Consider the following 23,778-nt stretch of genomic DNA (forward strand, 5'->3'; position numbering starts at 1 on the left):
AGGCTGGGCTTCCTCCCTGTTTTACGAAGGGTGAGAGACTTACCTGGTTTAGGAATAACTGACCATGCTCTGCTCTGCCCTCTACCTCCTGGGGGTAAGCAGCGCAGACAGCCCTGTGCCCAGCGTGCTGTGGGCAGCTGGTCTACCTGCTGAGGGCTGGTGGGGTGAGGGGCCTGAGGGCCCCCTTACCCACCATGTGTATGGGCACAGCACCCACCTCTCGGTAGCCAAGCTCCATGGTTTGAGGCTCCAGCCCCCCCACCCCCTGCCCTGGCCCCAGGTGACGTGGGGGAAATTACCTTGTTGCAGCCATGGCTTCCACGTCCACTACCATGTTGGGAACCTTACACCTGGCTTCTAGCTAAAAACAGTGCATTGATTGCAGGAACCTGTGCGCTCCACGAGCCAATCGGCTACAGGTACATGAGGTGTGCATGTGCTCCACAAGCCAATCAGCTACAGGCACATGAGGTGTCCACGAGTACCAGTTGCACCCAAGTAATCAATAAGCAGGCCCTTCTTTGTCTCAAGCTAGCCAATAGCAAGCAACCTAATCTCCTTCCTCTCCCTCCCCCCCTATATATATACCCAGTTGGGAAAAATAAAGTTTGCAGCTTGATCAGAATCTTTTGTCTTGCTGCCATTCTTCGCGCCTCTTGTCCCCCCAACTCATTTGTTCTAGGTAGGTGGTCGAGCCCCAGTTGATTGCTCCGCGGGCCGGAGCACTACCAGAGAATTATTCCAGCCCCCAATCAGAAGCGCTCATAGCCCAAAGCAAGAGGCTCAGAACACACAGCTGATCATGGAGATGGGGTAGCAAACACACTTAGAATATTGTGTGTGGGTGGGCAGGGGGCAGAGGCACCACACGACTAAATCCTGAGTGTGCAATGCTCATGTCCCCACCCTCTGTCACATCAGCCCTTCCTGCTAATGCTGTGGTCACCAGCATCCGAGGGAAGGCTTCAGCAAGGAGCCCAGAAGATAGAAGGTTCTAGGGCCCATCCTCACAGGTGCTCTGTCAGAGAAAAACAGGGCAGGGACGGCTGGCCACAGCTGCAACCCCTTAATGAGTCGGCTGAAGGCCCTGGCTGTATGCATTTCTAGGGGCTAATGAGGCCATTGGGGCAATCCCAACGGGAGGCTTTGAAGACTGAGAGCCTCATGGGACTCAGGTGTGTTTGATGTTTCCCGTGCCCTGTGTATTTAGTGTGAATCACAAACACTCAGGGCCACGCCTCACCTCTTTCTTCCGTTGTCAGCACACATAGCTCACTTTCTCTATGTCTCGCCTTCTTCAAGCCATTTGCTTCCATTCAGTTTGATCCATCCTCCTTACTTGTTAGTTTCTCCTGTTTTTGGAGCAGAATCATAGGGTCTTGAAAGTCCAGCAAGTGCACATGACATCAGGTGTGCTGCTGGGACAGGGACCCCGAACTGTGAACCCCACTTTACAATTTGCAAATCTCCTTCACATTCACAATCCCATCAAATTGTTACGCCCACACTGTGAGGCAGGAATTGGGTCCCAAAGCAGAGGACAAGAACGTTGATGCTCGGAGAGGTTAAGTGACTTTCCTGAGGCCACACAATCATACAGCCAGTTGGTGGCAGAGAGGACATAAGCTCAAGTCATCTGGCCTCTGGGCAAACGTGTTTCCCACCTCACCAGCCCACCCCGGGATCAGCTTCACTCCCTGTAAGACCCCCAATTCTCACAGCAGAACGTGGGGAATTCAGCCCTCGCTTCTCCACCTGCCACTGCCTGACCTGAAGAACCGCACTCGGGAGGCCTGGGTGTCGGGCACACACCGCACAGGGCCAGGACTTGCGGCAATGAGCCAGCCGCAGTCTCCTCGTAGGACCATTTCTAGGCAAAACCTGCAAACCTACCTGCATGTTCCCACCGGATGGCGCCCCCAGGGGCCTTCCCGCAGAAGCTCATCCACTCACGCAGAGCACAATGGTGTCAGGGGAGACACTTCTGCGCCCTGAGAACACCAGGTCCTCTCAGCCTGAACACCTCCCACCCCCACGCCCATCCCACCACCACCAAGGGCACTCGAACAATCTCCGACTTCTCCCTTCCCAAGGAAGCCAAGGCCAGGAAAAGAAAGTTCTGTGTCAACCCTCAGAGCTGCACGCAGGGAACCCCTGGCCGTGCAGATGGCAGGGAGGGCAGCTCACAAGGCCGGCCTTGCTGTGGGGCCTGAACGGGCCACGTCTCTGAGTGTGTGCAGTAGCTACTGGGGTGAAAGGGTGGAAAGGGCGGCCGAGGGCCCACAGCTTGGTCCCAGGGCTCCGCCTGAGCACGTGTGCAGCCCGAGGCTGTGAGGCTGCCTCTCCCGTTACTGCTGCTGAGCGAGCGGAGCGCCTAGCTTGGTGAAGTTCCCTCTTGGGGGAGACTTGATGTGAGGCCAATAGAAAGTCAAAACAAAGGCAACCTTCATTTTGATCGTTGTATTCAGCCAAAATGAAAATGAATCCGGGAAATGAATCCTTTGTGCAAAGGCCCTCCAATAGATGTTTTCCAAGCAGAACTGAAACCTGGGTTCCTGGCAAGGGAGCCTTCTGGACTCTGGTTCGCTCTGGTTCGAAAACCACCTGGCTTCTGCCCTGACAGAGTCCTGGGCTGCAGCACAGCAGCGCCCCCTGTGGGTCAGCGTGGCTGTCAAAGGGGACGGAGCCACAGCAGAGCCTGGCTCAGTGCTAAGCCGCATGTGTGTGATCACACCTGACCCATACCGTGTCCCCTGGACCCACAGACACGCACACGTGAGGCTTGCCAACGGTGACTCAAGACTTGGAAATGGACTTCAAGAAGCATCTTCCCTCAAGGCCACCCTGTGTTCTTGGCACGCTGGTCTCCAGTTAGAGGCAGATATAGAAGTTCTACACTCCAGTCTCCTCCAACTGCACACAGAACCCTCTTAAATAGCAGAATGGAGTGACCCCAATAAGTCCAATTAAAAGAGAGAGAGAGAAATGCGGGAGCTGACCTAAGTCCCCACAAATAGCTTTTTGGGAGAACCAGAAATACCCAGACTCCCTGACAAGGGGCGGCCTGACGTCCCCACCACCCCCGCTGCCTTTGGGACGGCTTGGCAGCGGCCTCCTTGTCTTGTACAAGCAGCAGATGCGGAGCCCCCTGAGGCTTAGGAGGGAGGTGAGGACTTAACCAGGCCCCCACCCGTGGTCTGGGTCTGGCCCAAGGCGAGTCTCCTCCCACTGCCCGCAACCTGAAAGCAGAAGGATCTGGGCCTTGGCCCACTGGTTCAAACTTTGGGGGGAGGAACTCTGAATGTGTAAGAGAAAAGGATGCCCCAGTCCCTGGGGCATTGAGACCTGAAACCTGCCTTCAGATGCTTCATGGTGAAGCTCTACCTTATGCAACACCAGATGATACTATTTTTTGAGGGAAGTCATATGTCTCTGTAATACTTTCACTTAGCAAGTCAAATAGACACTGACTTTTCAAATGACACAATTCATGTGAATTACTTTAACAAAAAAAATTCACGCAGTCAGTAAATCCCAGACGTGAGCAGGGGCTAAACTCAGCACTGGGTACAGGAGTGGGTGGGCTGGGTGCAGAGTACCCCTCGGGGGGAGATGAGTTGAAAACAAGGCTTAACAGAATATCATCTATGCTTTTCCAAAAACACACTGCATAAAGTAAAGAACAACACATCGATTACAGATTAAGCACAGAAAAAGAGGCAAGCAAAGGAAAGACAGACTGTGGGGGCCTGAAGCTGGCCTTGAGCTGAGTCAGGACGCCAATCAACCCAGGTTTACCAGGCTGGGGGCTGATGCTGTCACCCAGGGTCTGGTGGCTCTGTGGGGACAGAGCGCCATCTACTGTTGGCACAGCCACAGCACGGGCCGCAGATGCGGAAAGGAAAACATCCTCCCTTCCCAGGGGATTCAGGCTGAACTCACATTAAGTACACTGACAAATGCCAGAATCAAAGCCTGTGTTACCGTGCGACAGTCACCCTGAGAGAGGAGTATTGCCCTCGCTATGTTCCTGACACCGAGCCCCTCATTAACAATCCGGGGCTCTGAGGACTAAATCTACTGCTGCTTCTGAGGTTCGAGGTGAGCAGAGCGCAGGGTTCCTTGTCTATTTGACTTAGGAGGAGTATTAATAACAGATGGCCCATGTCCCTAAGGTCCCTGGAGCTGGGTCCCTAACATTAGAAGCTGGGACAGCCCTTCTGAGGTCACATTTTTAGGGGAGGAGACATGGAGGAAGAAGAGGAAAGTAAAACCGGAGTATGAGGCCTTTGTGTATCCCAGAGAAGTGCTCACTGTGAGTGACTATGTTCTGTAAAAAATAAAAAGAACTCGAGCTGTTGAAAATCCCATGCTGCCCGAGGGAAGGAAGGGGAGCTTCGTGTAGCAAGTGCGCACGGCGAGCTGGTGTTACCGAATCCCCACAATGACCCAGAGATGTGAACCTAGGGCTCCACATCCTGACTCCGGTTTACGAGTGAGTAAACCGAGGTCCACTGTCGCACGGCCAGAACGTTCCTTCCCAAGCTCTTCTGGCTTTCATTCCTGCTGGATTTTACATGTGCTCTGTCCTCAGGACACTGGCCAAGAGGTGGTATCTCAGGACAGACCAGTGACCCCAGAGGTCGTCTTCCCTGAGCTCCCGGAGCTGGACGCATGGGTTGCTCCTCCTCGAAGCCAGGCAGAGCCGGCCGGCGTCTGCCTACCAGTAACTCATGAAACCCCTTCCCTCCTTTTTCCATTATGCACGTAAATGCATCTATTGCACTGGGGAAACGTTGCATTGAAAGTCCTGGAGGCTAAAATCATTTCTCCAGCCCAGTGTGATGGCTGGAAAGCTGTGCCTGTTCGCAGTCAGCTGCTGACTGCCCTGCCGGGGCCCCCGCCTAGACTCTGGAAGGTTCTTTTAGGGGAGTGGGTTTTTATATAAAAGGGGAAAGAAGGGAAAGAAATAAAACAGGGCAGAAGAAAAGGCGGGTATTTTAGCCATTATTGTACTGTTCTTTTCTTTTACCAGTCAGTGTCATTTTTCCCCCTGAGATTTTAAAAGCCTAGGATAGGGCTCACCCTGGTATGCTCTGCCTGCTTGCCTAGACGGTGGTCAACCCAACCTCCTGGACGCCCTGTCCTCACCTGTGTTGGCACCTGAGGACCAATTCGTCACTTCTCCATCACTGGACTCCTGGTATGCACATGTCCCACTTGTCTCAGCCATGGACTTGCTGATGTCCACCACTCAGGCCTTCGGCACGACTTCATCCCGACACTTTCCCAGTCTATCCTGCCCCTCGCTCTCCATGCCCTGCAATGACAAAGATGGGAAAGATGTATTTGGGTGGGGAGGTGGCTTTGCCCCTGGTCTGCATCACTCACCGTGGGGAGTGCTGGAGGAAACCCTGGGGTGCAGGCCTGCAGGGCACAAGGCATCCCTGAGTTGCCGCTGTGGTCCACGGGCTCAGGGCAGCACATGCGAGGCACAGGAGGGCGGTTCGGACCACCAGGAAGTCAGACTTCATTTGAGCCCATCCACACCAAGAAAACCATCTCACTGTAGTCCAAGCATCGTGAATGGGCTGACGGCACCACCTTCCCAACATCCCCTCCCCTCCAAAAAAAGATCCAAAATTGCCTTCATGAACCAAAGTAGTAATATTTAATTAAAACAACTATTTACAATGGCAGGATCTGAAAACAGAGATACTGATAAATAAATTAAAATAAACATCTTTTAAAGACTATAAATATGTGATTTTCATTTATAAAATCAGTAGTACCTCATGTATCTGGAGCTTTATGGCGAACCATTTCACATGTTATCATTCGGAAGAAATAAAGATTTCTCTAAATGAAGTACTTTTCCACCTCCCTGAGCCATGCTCTGAGAGGGCTCCCTCCTTCTCCATCAGTGACCTTCTTTGACTTTACCAGTGGGCACACTTTCCTCCCGTTATTCAGCCTTCTTCAGTCTGCTGAGGACTGGGAGACCAGAGAGCCATGTTTGTTAGAAAGTTTGTAAACTAGGAAGATAGAATTTCAGTGGGTGGCAGTAAGATGCTAAGCTTTGAGTGAAATGCATGGGCTTTGGGAAATGGCCTTTGTTCTGGTTTTCCATAGTGGGGTCTCTGGGTGGGGGGGGGCTGCTACGAAAGTGAGGGGTCACTGTAGTTCAAAAAAGCAGATACACCAGCCATGCACTGATTGACCCTATGAGGTGGCGCGGGTGTGGTGTTCTTCTTCGATATAGGTCCATGGAGGGTTTCTGGACTGATTTGAAATGGATCTGAGAGTCTGTAGATCAAGTAAACAGACTGACATTTGTCACATACAGGAAGCCCTTTAAGTACTCAGGTGTTTAAAATCCACTGGTCCTCCCCCTCCCCAAATCCAATCATCTGGAGATATTGTAGAAGATCACCCAGGGACCTCGGATGCCAGAGCTAGCCCATCCCACCTGAACCCCACCTATTCTGTTATCCTCTGTGTTCTTGAAAGCTCAGCATATCCCCACCCAAACACTTGGAACCCGCCCCCACCAATTTACAGAGGTTGGCATACTTTGTCAAACATAGCATTTCCTCTTCAGATCTGGAAACTTGGAGTGTTACCCCAAGTGTGATGACACTTGCCCTGGAGGCAGTGTGGCAGAGGGGCTAAGACACAACTCTGGAGTCATATTGCTTAGGCCACGTGTCTCTGCTTGGGACAAGATTGTAGCCATAGGGAACAAGAGCTGTTCTTTACAAGTCCAAGGCAGTCCTTGCTCCCTCCCTCTGCTTTCTGCACGGTGGCCATTCAAAGGAGACATCTATGGAAGAGAAGTCTTCTCCACTGGACCCATGGTCCTGAGGTGCAGTGAGTGAGTTAAGCATCAGTTGTCTCAGCCCACAATTACCGTGGGCCACGTGGACAGTCCTCAGTGAAAGCAGGTGGCTCTCCAGCCTTCTCAGGAGTACATAATCATCAGCAGCCACTGCATAGAATGGGGAAAAAATTATGGCCAAAATTATGGCCTCTAACCCTGACATTTGGTTAGAGGTGCTTTGTTTCTCAGTCACAGGTCCCACAGCCTGACATTGGACTTGGGGCCCCCTCCCCCTCACTCCTGGGGAAGCCATGGAGACAGGATATTAATGAATGGTTTAGCCAGAGGGACCACACCATCTGGTAATACGTTTATAAATCAACCTGAAATATAATCAACCTTGACTTCTCATGGTGCCTGAGAATGAATGATGATAGCCAAGATACAGACTGATTCTGTATTCAATTCTCAGTGCCTTTTTCCCATGAATTCAATTTGGCATGCTCGTGACAGCTGTGTGTGCAGGTGTATGGACCGGCCAGGTAGCAGAAATCCATTAGAGCATATTCTACATGTTTACATTTATAGACCCATTAGTCTGACAGCTTTATGTGGGTGTGATGAATGGTCCCTCTAATTCACACACAGGGCACTTCTGGAGAAACTACTTCCAAGGCCAATTACATCCCAATGATAATGCTGATAACGGTGACGATGAAGATGTTAATGGTGAAGTAAGTTACCAATGGTGTCAAAGAAAACCCCACAGTAAAATTCCAGCAAGTTGGCTGCCAGTCCTTGTAGAACTCCTTGGATGGCCCTGGAAATCTCCTCCTCATGAAACCAGAAATGGTCAGAGCTGGAGGGGATTTCAGGGAGCACCGAGCCCAGCCCACACCCTGAGCTCTAACATGTTTTGCTGGTTACTAGAGTGCAGTGGGGTCGGCCAGGTCTCAGTCCAATCTTCCTCCATTGCAGCTCCCTGCACTGCCAGCCTGCTCAGGCTGGGGGCTGTCCTGTTTCAACTGCACGCTCACATTGCCCTGCTCTCTCAGGTCTGAGCCTGCGCTGTGGAAGGATTGCCTGGGATGAGGACGTGACCTTGGGGATCTTAGGTGAGAATGGGCTCAGAAGACTCTATTGCTCCTCCAGCTGAATCCCACCTTCACACCTGAACACAGGAGCGACTGAGGGGAGGCACATGCTAAGGGTCCCTCTATCTTGGGAAGATATTCCATAAAATGGACATTTGAGGTCAAAGAAGAAGCCCCAGCTTTCAGTAGGTCCTGTCTAAGCAGCCCCAACCGAAGATGTGTCTCAGAAAGAAAGAACAGGGTCCAGACCCCAATATCTTTGCAGCGAACACAGCAGGCACTCGGTACACCCATGAGATTTGAATGTCAAGGGAGACAGGTGGTATCAGGCACACATTTGTCTTCTCCTTAGCCTATCGCCTCAACCACTCAACATTTGTCAACACCTACTTGTGGCAAAGCACTATATGAGATTCAAGATAAGGGCACAGAGACTAGGTTAGAACCCCTTCCATTTGGGGAAAGCTAAGCCAGCCCTCGAAATGAGGTTTATTTCTGGCCTGTATGGCCTGATGTTTCCAGACTCACTCTGAGCCAGTTTCTTTGTTCTCTATACTCCAGCCAGGATTGAACTTGCTGTTCCCTCTGGCCTGGGCCTTTCCTAGTCTTCACTCTGCCTTCTGGCTCCTTCTTATCTTTGAGTTTCCCCTTCTGTGTCACCTCCTCCAGAAAAGCCTTTGTGGAACAAGCTACCTAGTCCAGCTCTCCTATGACTGTCTGTGTTCAGGTTCATCGCTGGCCCAGGTCTTCACCCCCTCTGCGTCCATGCCCTCTGCAGGTGACTTTGAAGTTCCTCCCGTGATGGAGGAGAAGGCTAGTTCCCCATATGTTGGAAGTGGGCTTGGCCACATGACTTGCTTTGGACAACAAAATGAGTTGCACGGCATGTAGTCCCTAGACGTGGAGTCCTTGCGTGCTTCAGTTCACTCCCCTTTGCTCCTGCCATTGTTCTGAGAAAGGCGAGCATGGCCAGAGCTTCCTCAGTGAAGCTGCCAGAAAGGCTCCTGGCGCACCCACAACCACTAGCCAGCCAGCTGAGACTCCCTGACTCCCAGCATGTGACTGGGGAGCTAAGTAAATGCCCTCATCACCACGGAAGTTGTGTGGATCTGTCACATGGCATTATTGTGGTCATAGTCATTGGGTGCACTGAGTCAGTCTCCTGTTCCCCTCATATGTGCCTCGCACTGAGTGGGTGCTCACTGAGTATTTTATGACTACATGAGTGAATATTCAAAGTGAATTCAGTGCCGCATCCTGAACTCAGGAGAATGAAGGGATCCGCCAAACCCTTCTTCTTCATGGGAGCCTGGACCTGCAGTAGCCCCTGCTACATTACATGGCATGATCCAACCCCTGGAGAAAGTCTTACCTCTGGCTTCTGTAGGTATATCCCTTTGCCATCTTGGGTTAAGTTTTGGAAGATACCTGTGAAAATGCAGAAGAAAGAAACAACAGCTAAAGTGTTTTGAAAATATTCCGAACTGGTTCTGCCCATATGTCTCCTCACCTGGGAACCCAACGGTGGAAGCACATGTGGCCACACCTATCATAAATGAGCTGCCTCCCACCTTTGCCTCTGGAACAGGCAGGGTGCAAATTAGTTGGGAGTGGATGCATCCAGTTTCCCAGGCACGTAGCCAGTGCCCCCCATAGCTCCTTGGCCTGTTGTTTATGCACTGGCAGCTGTCCTCCCTCTTGCTTGAACTGGGGACAGGTGGACAATCCAGGAGCAGTGCAGAGAAAGCCCTGGCCCTCCCCCCTTCCCACCAGCTCACTCTCCATCTTCTCCACACGCAGCATCAAGTGGACAAAGCTGACAAAGTCCATCTGGAGCTTGGGGCCACCATAGCGGATGAGCATCAGGTAGCAAATGTCATCACTGAGCACGATTCCTGCATCAAACACAAATTCCTGCTGTGGGTGCTGGGGACCTCACACCCAGCTCCCCTTCCATTTTAGACCCCTACACTGTCCCTCCTCTTCTGGGACCTTAGTCCCAAAAGCATAGGGGACCTTCTTTTATGGACTTCATTGTGAATTATTTAACTATTTAGTCGATCCCATTTTAAAAAAGATTTTATTTATTTATTTTTAGAGAGGGGAAGGGAGGGAGAAAGAAAGAGAGAAACATCAATGTATGGTTGCCTCTGATGTGGCCCCCACTGGGGACCTGGCCCACAACCCAGGCATGTGCCCTGACTGGGAATGGAACCTGCAACCCTGTGGTCAGTAACCTGTGCTCAATCCACTGAGATATGCCACCCAGGGCTATTTAGTCCATTCATTTTATCTCTACCCTCCTCTCCTGCCCCCTTGGGAAACCACCATGAAGATCTTTTTGTCAATTGGGTTATTGGCCTTCAGGGCAAGAGGCAGTCTATTAGGGGTCAAGAGCATCTGCTTTGGAGCCTGGTGGTCCTGAACTTAAACTCCAGGCAAGTTATCTAGCTTCCCTGAGCTTCAATTTCTCCTTCTCCTTCATGGGAACTTTTTCTATAAAGTGGGGATTAGAAAAGGGCATTATTGAAAATTAAATGAGAATGTGGATGTGCCAACCCTCGATAATTGTTAGCAATTATTACAATGATAATAATAAATGTATCTGTTATTTGTAGAGCTATGTGTTTGGATCTCTGAATGGGGAGTAATTTTGTGCATTAGAATTACCCCAGAATGTTATGCAATGCACCCCCCACCTGTTCATACCTACAGCACCAGCTCCCCCATGCCCACCTGCATTCTTCATGGCAGCCCGCAGCTGTCCCCAGTTCAGGCATCCTGACCTGTTACTGTCATGCTTGTGGAAAACCACCTATGAAGAACAAAATGTTAAGGGGACCCCCAAGACCCCTCTGTCCCCAGTGTCCGTGTTGCTGAGTACAGCTGGAGAGTGGAGGCTCCATCAGCAGGGCCTGCTGCCCAGACAGAGGGTGTATGCCAGGATCCCACCACCTTGCCCATTTCTTCTGAAGGCTTCTGAGAAAGGGAGTGGTCTTTAGGTCACAGGGGTTAGATAGTCCTAGTATATGTAAATGTGCTTAGTCTAAGCATATTACCCAACCTTTGTTCGGCTTCCAACTTTATGACTCAGGAGACAAGGGGGAGAGCTGTGAGTAATGACTGGAAAAGTAGGGAGGAGCTAAGTTATGAAGGACTTTAATGCCACACTGAAGAGTGTGGACTTTCTCTGAAGGCTGTGGGGAGTCTCACAGAGCTTTGTTGGAGGAAGTGATGTAATCGGATGTGAGCTTTAGAGACTCAGGAGAGTAGTGCAACAGGCCCCCGGAGTTTGCGTGAGAGAGCGGAGTCTCACTGGAGGAAGAGCAGAGAAGACTGGGTGGTTGGGTTTAAAAGGCTGAAAGGGAGAAAAGTAAGTTCTTTGCATACTTTGCAGAATTGCCATTCTGCAGCATCCTGCAAGACTTGTGCTTACCTGATAGTGAATCAGCTGCTTCCACAAGTCTCTGAATTCCTGGATACCCATGGTACCAGATGCATTAAGCTACCAGATGCAGGGTTAAGGTCAAAGCCGCCATGGAAGATTCATCTATGCCTCTGGAGGCAGTAATGGGCCTTCCATACAACACCGTGTGATTGGCAGACAGCCCCACTCGATGTCAGGTATCTCTCGTGGCCTCCAGCCCGGGGCTCCCTGCCCTTACTGGGGAAGCACAGAATGAGCTGCAACACAGCAGCCTGAAGAGAAGTGCTGATGATGGTGAATGGTGGCAATGACAATCGCTACCATTTAGTGAAGCAGGATATTTTGACATGGCCAATTTGATTGGATTTGATTTTTTTTTTAAAAAGCAGTTACTATTTTTCATTACTGTCAAAGCCGACTTATGGAAGGAGTCAGGTGGCTAAGGATGCTTCTCATATTCAGTCATTTTATGAAAAGTTAAAAGCTTAATGGTTGGCCTTGTGGATCATGTTCTAATACCCTTGCATTAGGGAGACTGGGTCAACACGCCGCCATTACAGGGGGTCTAGCCCTGAGTTCCCTGCTTTATCGTGTTACTTCATTTTCACCTGGTAGGTGAGATTGGTGTTACCTTGTCCCTGTCATGGATGAGGAAATGAGGGCTCAATGAGTCTGATCATGTCCAAGTTTGTACAGCTGGTGACAAGGCTGGGACCTGTTCCAATGCCTGGCACTGTCCCATGCTGTCTGTGCTCTCTACAAAGTTTCTGCAGACACTGTGGTTTGTATTTGCTACCCCACTCCCCCGACCCACACACACACACTCATCCTATGTGCCTATCTGTACTACAGACAACCAAACTTTGATTAAAGTGTCCACTTAGACGGGCACAAGTTTTGCTTAAAAAAATTAATAAATTGCAGAGCTGAGAACAAGGGAAAGCTGAGTTTGCAGCAAGTTGTTGAACTTTGTTGAACTTCCTGAGATTCCTGACCTGTAAATGGGGGCAGCCACTGCCTGGTCACTGAATGGAAAACTTAGTACCTTGAAGCTCTTGTGAAAGTTTCTTGGAAATCTGGAGAATTGTTACTAACCACCACCCTGCAGCTGCCTCATCCTCACTATCAGACTACTGTTACTAATAGTTAATATTAATCAGTTTTCCCAGGACAGTTCTGTCCTGAGCACTTCACATAGCTTATCCTGTTCATTTTCTCACACAGATCCTACTGACGAAGCTCAAATGCCATCTCCATGCTGCAGACAAGGACCTGGAGGCTAAGGGACTTTCCCAAGATGACCCAACTAGTAAGCACCAAGGTTGGGATTCAAACCCAGACAGCCCAGCCTGGCTTCAGAGCAAAGCTCTCCACCTGCAGTGTGCATCCTCCCACAGACAAGAAAAGATACGTCCAGAAGAGCCAGGATCCCCTGGCAGGCATCGAGGCTGAAGAGGGGATGCGTGCTCTCCAGACCTGTAGAAGAACAGAAAGAGTTCATGGGGATGGCCCAGGACAGCACAGCACAGCACAGCCGTTTTCTGGATGGGACCAGACAGTGTCACCTATGCCCGCCACAGGTTCCGATAACTATCATTTATGTGGGAAAGGAAGAAACAAAGAGCCATGGAGGGAGAGGGAAGGCTTGCTGATGATCTCTGCACCCAAGTTGCACAGTAAGCAATTGTGCTTACTACAATGTGGAGAACCCCAATTGTAACCTGGAATTGCCTATAGAGCGAGTCAGAAGAACATGGCCCTCGGTGCCCAGCAAGGGCCAGGATCTGAGAATTATGGACTCTATGAGAGACATCTGAGAGGTCAACTTGATCCAGCTCCCACCTAAATTAGGAAGTGCTTTCCTCAGATGTCTTGACGATGGTCAGCCAATGAGAGGTGCTCCCCTGGATGGCTACCTCCATTCAGGAGAAACTTCCTATGTTAATTCCAAAGCAAGCTCCTATAAGACACACTTACTATTCCTTATTCTGCCTCTAGCAAAGCATAAACAGGTTTTTGTCTCCTGTCAACATTTCTCCAACTGTTATCCAGATGATATGGTTTCTAAATCCTCATTGCCCTCTTCTAGATCCATGCTTTCCCAGAATCTTGCTAAAATAAGACACACTCCTTCAGAGGCAACTTGATTAAGCAGAGTATAATGGTTCTATCACTTGCAAAATTTTCAGTCTGCATTTTCCAAATTATGTTCCAAGAGAGATTTTCTGCAGAGAAAGAATTCTGAGTTCAAATAAATTTGAAATGCTTTGCATCTATAGATGCTTTTCTCCATTCACCAGTTGCCCTAGTATATAAGAGGTATGGAGGGGCCAACACTGAAATTTTGACACAAAATCTGTCAAGCAAGCACACTTGACTTAACCGCTTCTATTTCATGGGACACTTACTAAAACTCCTTGGTTTCTAATGTTTCTTAGAATAGAATTTCAAAAGCACAAATCTATACTTCTGGCCAAAATGGAGGCATATACAGATACACTTTGCCCCCTCACACAACCAAAAAAAGGACAACAACAAATTTTAAAACAAAAAATTACCAGAACTGCCAGCAAATTGATCTGTGTGGAAGTCCGACAACCAAAGAGTTAAAGAAGAAACATTCATCCAGACCAGTAGGAGGGGGAGAGACAGGCAGTTGGGGCAGAGAGGATGCATGGCAAGGTGGCAGGCAGCTGGAGGACCAGGCAGGCAAAGTGGTGGTTGACAGACTAGGAGGTCCCGCATTTGCATGTGGATAAACCAGGAGGATTGACTGGCGAGCAAGACGGACTGTTCAACCCAGGGTTACAGCATGGGAAAAGAAAGCCTCAAAACCTCTTGCTGTAAAAACATGTGGGGGCTTGTGGCAGTAGGAGAAAGTCCCAGCCTCATAGGAGAATTCGTTGAAGAGACCCACCCACCCAGGAATCAACACCAGAAGGGCCCAACTTGCTTGTGGGTAGTGGGGAAGTGACTGAAAGCTAGGTGAAAGCTTAGCAAGTGACATTGTTCCTTCTGGGACCCTCTCTTACATACAGCACCACAAGGCAACAATGTGGGTTGCCTCACCCTGGTGAATGCCTAATGCGCTACCCTTTACAATGTAACAGGGGCGCTGAGACAAAAAAAAATATAGCACAAATGAAAGAACAGACCAAAATTTCAAAAGTAGAACTAAGTGATGAAGAGATAGCCAACATTTCAGATGTTGAGTTCAAAACACTAGTAATCAGGATGCTCACAGAAATGGTTGAGTGTGGTCACAAAATAGAGGAAAAAGTGAAGGCTATGCAAAGTGAAATAAAGAAAAATAGACTGGGAACCAATAGTGAAGGGAAGGAAACCAGGACCTGAATCAATGGTTTGGACCAGAAAGAAGAAATACACATTCAACCAGACCAGAATGAAGAAAAAAGAACTCAAAAAAAAAATGAGAAGAGGCTTAGGAACCTCCGGGACAACTTTAAATATCCCAACATTCAAACCATAGGGGTGCCAAAGAAGAGAAACAGTGAGAAATTGAAAACATAATGAAGGAGAACTTCCCTAATATGGAGAAGAAAATATACTTCAAGGAAGTCCAGAAAGCTCAGAGAGTCCCAAAGAAGTTGGACCCAAGGAAGCACATACCCATGCACATCATAATTACATTACCCAACATTAAAGATAGGAGAGAATCTTAAAAGCAGCAAGAGAAAAGGAGACAATTACCTGCAAAGGAATTCCCATAAGACCATCAGCTGATTTCTCAAAAGAAACCTTGCAAGGAAGAAGGAGCTGGAAAGAAGTATTCAAAGTCATGAAAGGCAAGCAACTACATCCAAGATTACTTTATCCAGCAAAGCTATCATTTAGAATAAAAGGGCAGATAAAGCACTTTCTAGATAAGGTCAAGTTAAAGGAGTTCATCATCACCAAGCCCTTATTATATGAAATGTTAAAGGGACTTATCTAAGAAAAAGAAGATAAAAATATAAACAGTAAAATGACAACAAATTCACACCTATCAACAACTGAACCTAAAACAAAAATAAAGTAAGCAAACAACTAGAACAGGAACAGAATCACAGAAATGGAGATCACATGGAGGGTTATCAGTGGGTATGGGGTAGGGGAAGAATGGGAGAAAATATACAGGGAATAAGAAATATAAATAGTAGGTACAAAATATACAGGGGGAGGTTAAGAATAGTATAGGAAATGAAGAAGCCAAAGAACTTTTATGTACAACCCATGGACATGAACCAAGGGGGTGGGGAATCCTGGTGGGAGCAGGGGTGGAAGGTGGAAGGGAATAAAAGGGAGAAAAAAATGAGACAACTGTAATAGCATAATCAATAAAATATATTTAAAAATCCACAAATCAAATGCTTCCATTAAATACAGCTAGAATATGGATCAGCTTATTTGATAGCAGCAATTTAAAACTATTAGCTCATGTGAAGCTTGAGGTCACCTACATTAACCACATAGGTTTCACATCAGGTGCTACAAAAATGAGGTCTCTTCTATTAGAATCTTGCACAACCAAGTTTTTAAAATAATGAAGTGGTAGTTTTGAATTATCCTGACTCTGTTCCATCTTTTTGGTTTGGGCACGGCTTGTGGTGGCATTCTGAATTTCAATTCTGCTGTCTGACAATGGCTCCCCCAGCATGTGCCATCTGCACATCTGGTCAACCTGCTTTCCATGTTTTCTTCTGAACCACAGACAAAAGTTGAGGAAGTCACAGGGCAGAGTCCAAAGATTTTCATCTAAACGTCTACGCGCTCAGCAATAACATAGAATTATCCCTCTGGTTTTATATTTACATAACTCTCGGGAATGGTCATAAGACTTGTGAATACACTTCATATTGCTACTTTCCAATCCATACTTCATCATTTGTCATGGGAGACTTTACCAAACACTTCACCAAAATCCACAGTCATTCCCTGTCCCTCAAACCAGAACCCCTCTCAGAGACTAAACAGAAGCAATTTGTCCACAGATTCCTTGGAAAACCATTTTGCAGACTTGTGATCAAAGCATTTAAAAATTTTTAAATGTGTACCTTTCCGTTGTGGACCGCTCTCCTGGTTCTAGGAATTGTAACTCTCTACCCCCTATGGCTAAGGATGAGCAAGCGATGACCTCTGGAATGTGAGCTGCAGGAGACAAAGCTTGTCTCTGGTAGCAAATGCTGCCTCAGTTTTCTCCCTGCCCTCAAAGCATGGTCGATGTCCATGGTGGATATGACCCCTCAGAGAGGGGCAACCTAGGCCAGACACGTTCATTTGAGAGGCCTTCATGGAAGGACTCAGGGGGCTGCAACAAAGCAGCGGACTCTTGCCCTCCGGCTTTGAGATAGCCTGAGTCCCCACGTACTCTGGGAGAAGAGCTTCCTGGCTCTAATTCCCTTCAACCTGAATACCTGATGGGGAGGGGTGCAGTGTCTTGCTTTGCTAGAGTGTGCCCAGGGGAAAAATCTGGCATCATAAAGACTTCCTGAAAAACCTGTGTAATCTGCTCTGCTAAGAGTGCTTTCATTCATATGTTAAGGGTTTGAGCAGGAAACTGTAAAACTCTGTTCCTGACAGGCTCTGACTCATACTAAGCTCTCAGACTATCTATTGTTTGATCCTTGCCACCCTTTATTTCTGTGTATTACAACTCAATAAAAGCCCCTGGAAAAAGGGGCTTGAGGTGTTTTTCCCCTGAGAAACTGGCCACTGCTCAAGGCCTTTTTCCTCTGGGAAACTGGCTACCTCTCCTCCCCAGGAAAGTCGCACCCACACTTTTCTAGATAATTTCCCTGGAATATTTTTCTAAGTAGGGCAGAGGGAGGATTCTTAGACTCTATCATTTCTAGAATCTCTTCTTCTTGTTTTTTACCCAAATTAGGCTTTGAGAAACCATCTGGAAACCCTCTCAAGCCCTGAGTTATTCAATACCCTGTACTGTAACTCGTTTGAGCTTGAATCTTGTTTTCCCGTGAAGAAGAAGCAATCACATAGGTTAGGCAGCACATACCCTTTAATTTTTTGGCTTAAAAATTTTTGAAGTTTAGTTTCCTCCCTGGAGAAATCATGTTCTTCTCACTCAAGATATACTTATAAAATATTTTTATATGGACTTTAAGCTTTCCTGATAACACATCTCAGGCTTCCTCCAAAAGCATCCACACTACCCACTGTCATCCCTCCTAGGAGTCATGTTGCCTCCCTCCAGATTTATGTAGGTTGATCCATTTAAGTACAAATTTGTCAGAGAGCAACCCGCTGGGCTAGTCAATATTTAATATTCATTTGCCATGTTGAGGAAAGGGTAGTTTCCCCACATGGAATGTATATGCCAAGAAAGAAGTACTCAACTATTCTTCCCAAACCAGGAAAATTGCAGAAATTTTCATTTCTACTGCTATAGTCTCTACACACTCAAACAAAACAAAACAAAACAAAACAAAACAAAACAAAACAAAAAAAGAACTATTTTCCAAGCTGCGTAGATTCCTTTACAACCTTGTCAGACCACACGACCCACTTTGGTGTAAGACACATGACACAGCTGTTCAGGGGACCAGCACACAGTACAGTTCATGTGTCCCACCAGGGGAAAGAAAGAGAGACCCCGAGATCAAAACAGTTGTGTCCCCTGAGTCCTACAGGATGGACAACTCTGAAAGACTCACCTGACCAGGGCAGCTGATTCAGGATCTTCTGCAGTTCAGCTGCATTTATTTCTGGATTCTGGAGTGAAATCAGAGGGACAGGAGAACACCATCACTATGGGAGGCTCATTAGATGCTCAGGGGCCACCGATAGAGGGGGCTGAGATGTCCTCTCCAGCATCTGTTCCGCATGACACAGATGCCACTTCTAGGCACCATGAGTGACTCTGTTAGCTTGCACATTGGGAAGATGACTAGTCCTGTAATTAAATCTGCAACTTCATAGGAACTTTTATAATACTTTTTAACTGGGAGCCAAGTCCAGAGCCCCTCAGCAGGGCAGGACTCTTAAGAAACAGAGGAAAAGGGAGGAGTAGGTTCCAAACTGGGTTCTACAGAGATGCGTCAGAGGTTGAGCAAACAGCTTGCTTTAGATTTCACTGCTAATAAAATGCCCTCAGCCAAGGTTCTAGATTTTAATTTTAGATTCATCAGAAGCAACTCTTTACATTAAGATTTAACTTTAAAATATATTAAAATACGAGGATTGCAAATTTGAACTTATAAAACAAATCCATATTCATAATATACGATTTTTATCTGTTGCTCATATCTTGGGATTCTCTATGAGATTTCATTAGATAAAAGGACGGCAGTGGAAAATGTTTGGAGGGATGATGTGGAGGGAAACATTGATGAACAACACATGTACGATTCTGACATAGCCTCTCTGGCTACATTACACAGGGTACCGGGGGTGAATACGAGAGAAGATGGGAGGACAGGTGAGTTGTGAATGAAATCCAGAGTGCTACTAACATGAGGAACACACACTCTTCCACTTTTCATGAAATCACTCAGATGTCTGACCCCAACTTTCCAGTGCATTTCTTGCCCTATTTCCAAAGAGATCTAGCATCCTGCAGGTAGAGTGGACCCCAGAGCCCTACACCCACCCCACTGGCCTCCCAATCTGAGTCAGCCCAAGGAAAGAAGTCAAAGGGACCAGGTGTGCAGCCCTGGGCCCTCCACCCCACCCCTCTCTAGGGAGTCACCCAAGAGGTCTCTCTCCCTGGGTTTGTCATTACCATGCCCACCCCCACTCCCGATACTGATTTCTGACTCTGCTATAGTCCATTTTCTCCCACAGCTGATCCATATAGCTGCTGAGAACAGCTGTGCATTTACAGGAGCCTTCTGGAGACAGCAGCTCCAATGGTTTGTCTAAAAACTTGATGACTTGAATAGAACATGGTGGCAGTTTGGGGGATAAGTCACCTTAAATCACAATTTGTACACAGGGTCAGGCAGATGCAAACACACAGTCTGTGGAATTAAATGCTCCACTGTGTCCCCTGCCCTGCCCACCTCTGGCTACCATACCTCGTGGACTTACTCTTTCAAAGTATTCGAAGAACTTCTCATGCCCTTCCGCCTGGTCTACTATTTCCTATAGGAACAGACACAGAGAAAGACTTGTTCACCTGGAAATGTGAACTTCCCCCCACACACACACTTGTGTCTCATGGCTCCCAGGCTTCTAAAATCCAGAAGTCTGACCTTGAGCACTGTCTTAAATTGTCTACCACAACGTTCGCACAGTCCTCATGTCTCCATTTCTCACTGCCTTTGGGGAGTAGCAAACAGTGAAATGGGCACAAGGGACTCCAAGTCAAGAGAAGCAGAAGAGGGCAAAGGCATAACTCATGCACCTGGGGCTCACGGTCCTCGATGACAAGGACCCAACCAGAAGGGCAGTTCTCTTGGTGCAAAAAAACAGCAGAACCTGGGTAAACTGAGGGCACAATGGATATTGTGGTGTGTGTACCATGGAGCAGGATCTGCAGGATCTAGGGCCTTCTCTCCAACCCCCGAACTTGGGGGAAGAAACCCACCATCCTGGTTTTGTAAACAGTCCCAGCCATGTGGAATTCCACCTGACCACTTACCTTAAAGAAGACAGCTTTGGGACTGCTGCCAATTTCACTGAGGGAGAACAAAAGACAGAATTCCTTCTTGGAGACCCTCTTGGGAACCTTTGGCCAATTCCTGCCCCCTCTCCCAAGGAACTCTTCCAAGTTCCTTAGCAGATGCAGCATGTGGGCCTGTCCAGCTCTCACACCTCACCGCCCACTCCTCCTTGAAGCACAAGTTCAACCATACAGCACGGCACACCGCTTGTAACCTCCCACACACCTAGTGCTGTTTCTCATCTCACGCCTTTGCTCGTGCCAAGCCCAGCACACCCTTTGTTTCCCCCCACCCACTTCTGACTATTTCTCCTCATATTTTATGATGCAGCAGTCTGACAGGGCAGTGATGCTTGAGAGCAAGTCAAACTATCAATGGACAAAACAAAGAAAAAAACCCCCAGGGTTTTAAGTATTAAAGGGCTGTTATGTCAGAACAATCACAGGCCAAATACTAAGTGTAGCTGGAATGTATATGTATTGATTCACCTGTACATGCCAGCACTGTCTGAGCCTGCTGATCAGTGACAGACAGCCTCCCCTCATCTGAGTCACCCCTATGCATCCCTTAGGAATCACCACCTCCCAGAAGCCACCCCTGCTTTCCCCAGGACTGTGGAAGATTAGCCAATGCTCCCTCTTGATGCTTCTCTGACACCCTGTGCGTGTAAATGCTTCTACTGGGTGCAGTCTAACAAAAATGGCCCCTTGTGTGCCTGCGTCCTGCCCAGACCTTGATCTTCTGGAGGGCAAGGGCCATGCCTGTGCCTGTTCTGTAATACCCAGCAGTGTTCATTGGTCAGTACGAGGAGAGTGGGAGAAAGAGGGAAGGATGTTCTCTGTGCGGAGAGCTGCCCTGCTCTCCTGTTCTTCTGATTTCTGTCTGGACTGGCCACAGGGACCCCGACAGCTGCCTTCCCACCTCATACCCCTTATTGTCCCTGGACCAAGGGGACCCCAACCTTAGGGAGAGGCTGTGCCCTTACTGGAAGAAGTGCTTCTTGGAGAAGACTCTGAGGATGAACTCCGACTCCTGGCCAGCCTCTGATGTGCAGGGCACGATGAGGTACGTCCCTGGCTCCAGCCACAACTCCCGACTCACTTCTTTTTCTTGGAGAAATTCCTCGGGAAGGCTCAGGGGATGAGTTTTCAAGAAGAATTCATGGGGCAGTTTCCTCTGGTCATCAAATAACTATAGATGGCAGACAGAAGGGCACCAGTTGAGGTCAATACCCCGGGCTTTTGGCCAGGCCTGGGGCCCTTGGCCAGGAACCAGGAGTAAGGTAGCTTTTATTTGCCAAATCTACCCCACCCTAGTGGATGATGGGATAAATGAGTGGGGAGCGGAAGTTTAACACAGAGCATGTCAGGAGTGGACGCCTTTGCTGGAACCTGATGTGAGGCTGAGCAAACACTTGATCAAACCAATTTACCGTTACATTGAAAACAGCATCGTATACAAAATGATGTGAGGAATGTCACTGTGCCTACATTCTCCAAGTTAGGTCATCAGCCCAAAGTCACCCAGCTACTAAGTGTTCTGTCCAGGACTGGAATTCAGGGCAGCTGAGCTCCAGTGCCCACATTCTTCACATTTCCTGATTCTGCACTTTCAATGTTGAGTATAACATGGTTATGGTCATAGATACACAGGGACCACCAACCATCTCCCCACCAACATCACAACAGCTACATACAGATCAGCTGTTCACTCCATGTGACCTCAGGGAAAACAGCCTCATAAGGGGGAAAGAGGACTGCACAACAGCTCAGGAGACCTGAATCAGGGCTCTGGTTCTTATGTTGCCTGGGCATGTGTTTTATTTCATCTTATATTCATATACTCTCTTTCTGTCTTTCTCCCTTAAACCCTCCCTCCATCCCTCCCTCCTTTACTTTTCCCTCTTTCTCTATTTTTCTCTCTTGCTCCCTCTTCCCTTTGCCCTCACTCAGGGCTGTGGAGGAAGTGGAGGTCCACATGGAGAATTCTTTTTCAGTACATATATGGTTGTTAACAAGGATGCTACCCATCCACACAAAGACATATTTCATAGATTCCACCCAAGGCTAGGAAAATGAAATTTATCTCCTGATGACATATGCTTTATTTTTTTAATCAGGCAATGAGAACTAGGGGATCATCTGGTTGCCATCTGCCTTGGCTGCTAGGAATCTCAGAACTAAGTTTTATAACCAGCCACTTTAGGTGTCCTGGATTTAGTTTTTCTGGTAGAATCAACTGCTGATCCCTCATATATTATCCCTCATATATTTATTACTTTCTTTTCGTCATTTAAATCTTTAACTGGCTTGTAGTTTTGTTCTGTTTAGAAATAGTCCTATATAAATGACTTTTTCTTTTTAAATCAATAGGCAACTTGGGGATTACTCAAGTTCCCACAAGGAAAAAACCAACACCAACACCCAGTGCAAAATGTTTTTTTTAATAAAAATCCTTTTCTATTGCATAGTCCAATCTGCGAAGATTAAGTTTTTTACTCTTGTTTTCTTTGGGAGACGAAATAATAATTTCCACCCTGCAGAGCTTGAGATGCCTCCTGCCTTCTTAACTGATCCCTCTAGGCTGTCACTGCACTTGAAACACAGAGTTGTCATCCTCTGCCTGTGTGTCTGTCCTGTTTTCCAATCCTTTGTCCCCTGTCCCCAAGGCAGTGGGCTGCATGGTCTCCTCCAGTGTCATTTGTTATAGATCTGTTTTATTACAGGTTTCATAACACAGGCAAGGTTGTGATTTATCAGCCTTCCTACGCTCTGACGGTCACTGATATTAGCCCTAGGTATTTATGTAGGGATTTCATATATTCTAAGATTTTGTGGTTCTATACCAGGCTCAGAGACCTTCCTTTAGAGGCACAAGGATTCCTTGGGGCCTTCGGATTAAAAACAAAAACGAAAACAGCAGAAGCACTTAACTTCCACACACATAGGTAGTGACATTATTGTCAGACCGTCTCAGAGCTCCTTGTACAGTGCTGCAACCTGAACTTCACAATAGCTTGGCCTCACATGACATCACTCCAAACCAGGGCCAGCTGGTCAAGTGTGGAACTCACCTGGCTCATCTGAAAAACAGAAAAAGATAGATAGATAGAGAGAGAGAGAGAGAGAGAGACCTCATTAGTCAGTGAATACGCTCTTTCTCGCAAGCACAAACTCTAATGCAGGCTGATAAACAAGAGGACTCCATCTACCCAGAGGTCCCTTCCCCTCCCACAAGCTCTTCTGTTCCAGTCAGTGACATTTAAAACCATCGTCAGGAATTCTGGGAAAGGGCGAAGGAAGTCAACGTTGGCTTTTGCGGGGAGGAAAACGAAACTAGTATTGATTGTAAACTCTGTGCCAGGCACAGTGAGAAGCACTGCCACGTGGTCTTTCCTTCTGCTCTTTGCATAAATCTCATTGCCCCCATTTTACAGATGAAGACGCTATGTTCCATTCAAGGAGATGACTTGTTCTAGATCACACATCCCTAAGGGACAGAGCCGGGATTTGTACCCAGGTCTGTGGGCAGACAGAGAATAGGAAACAGGAAGAAAGGACAAGAGCTGGAGGCCCGAGTGTGGCTGTGCATCCCAGAGCCCCACTTACCCTGAAGAGGTAGAAGCCAATGGCTAGGGGAGGCTTCCGGTTGCGGTGTCTGTGCCTGGGCTTCTGGATCAGGGACACCAGCACACTGCAGGGCATCGGCAATGTCCTGCTCTCCTTTGGCCTCCAGACAGACAGCAGGAACTGTGGGTTCTTCCAAAATGTGTCTCGGGCTAAAAACAGCAAAATGAGACAGGTCCTTGGCTCCCCC

General features: G+C 47.9%; 1 protein-coding gene across 1 annotated transcript in view; it reads right to left on the minus strand.

Moving 5' to 3' along the window:
* Nucleotides 1–6,650: 6,650 nt before the first annotated feature.
* CAPN14 (calpain 14) overlaps nucleotides 6,651–23,778 on the minus strand; it is a 36,918-nt gene continuing 19,790 nt past the window's right edge. The window contains exons 11-22 of the mRNA XM_053667070.1: nucleotides 23,571–23,740; nucleotides 23,036–23,044; nucleotides 20,948–21,153; nucleotides 19,941–19,977; nucleotides 19,388–19,441; nucleotides 18,013–18,070; nucleotides 12,753–12,817; nucleotides 11,351–11,419; nucleotides 10,651–10,729; nucleotides 9,693–9,809; nucleotides 9,287–9,342; nucleotides 6,651–6,988 (exon numbers count right to left, since the gene is read on the minus strand). Of these exons, the coding sequence (XP_053523045.1) occupies nucleotides 6,962–6,988; nucleotides 9,287–9,342; nucleotides 9,693–9,809; nucleotides 10,651–10,729; nucleotides 11,351–11,419; nucleotides 12,753–12,817; nucleotides 18,013–18,070; nucleotides 19,388–19,441; nucleotides 19,941–19,977; nucleotides 20,948–21,153; nucleotides 23,036–23,044; nucleotides 23,571–23,740 (947 nt within the window). The 3' untranslated portion in view covers nucleotides 6,651–6,961. The remainder of the gene's footprint in view (nucleotides 6,989–9,286; nucleotides 9,343–9,692; nucleotides 9,810–10,650; nucleotides 10,730–11,350; nucleotides 11,420–12,752; nucleotides 12,818–18,012; nucleotides 18,071–19,387; nucleotides 19,442–19,940; nucleotides 19,978–20,947; nucleotides 21,154–23,035; nucleotides 23,045–23,570; nucleotides 23,741–23,778) is intronic.

The sequence above is a fragment of the Artibeus jamaicensis genome, unplaced genomic scaffold (genome assembly GCF_021234435.1).
Source record: "Artibeus jamaicensis isolate MK-2021 breed Jamaican fruit bat unplaced genomic scaffold, CSHL_Jam_final contig_465, whole genome shotgun sequence".
Taxonomy (NCBI): Eukaryota; Metazoa; Chordata; class Mammalia; order Chiroptera; family Phyllostomidae; genus Artibeus; species Artibeus jamaicensis.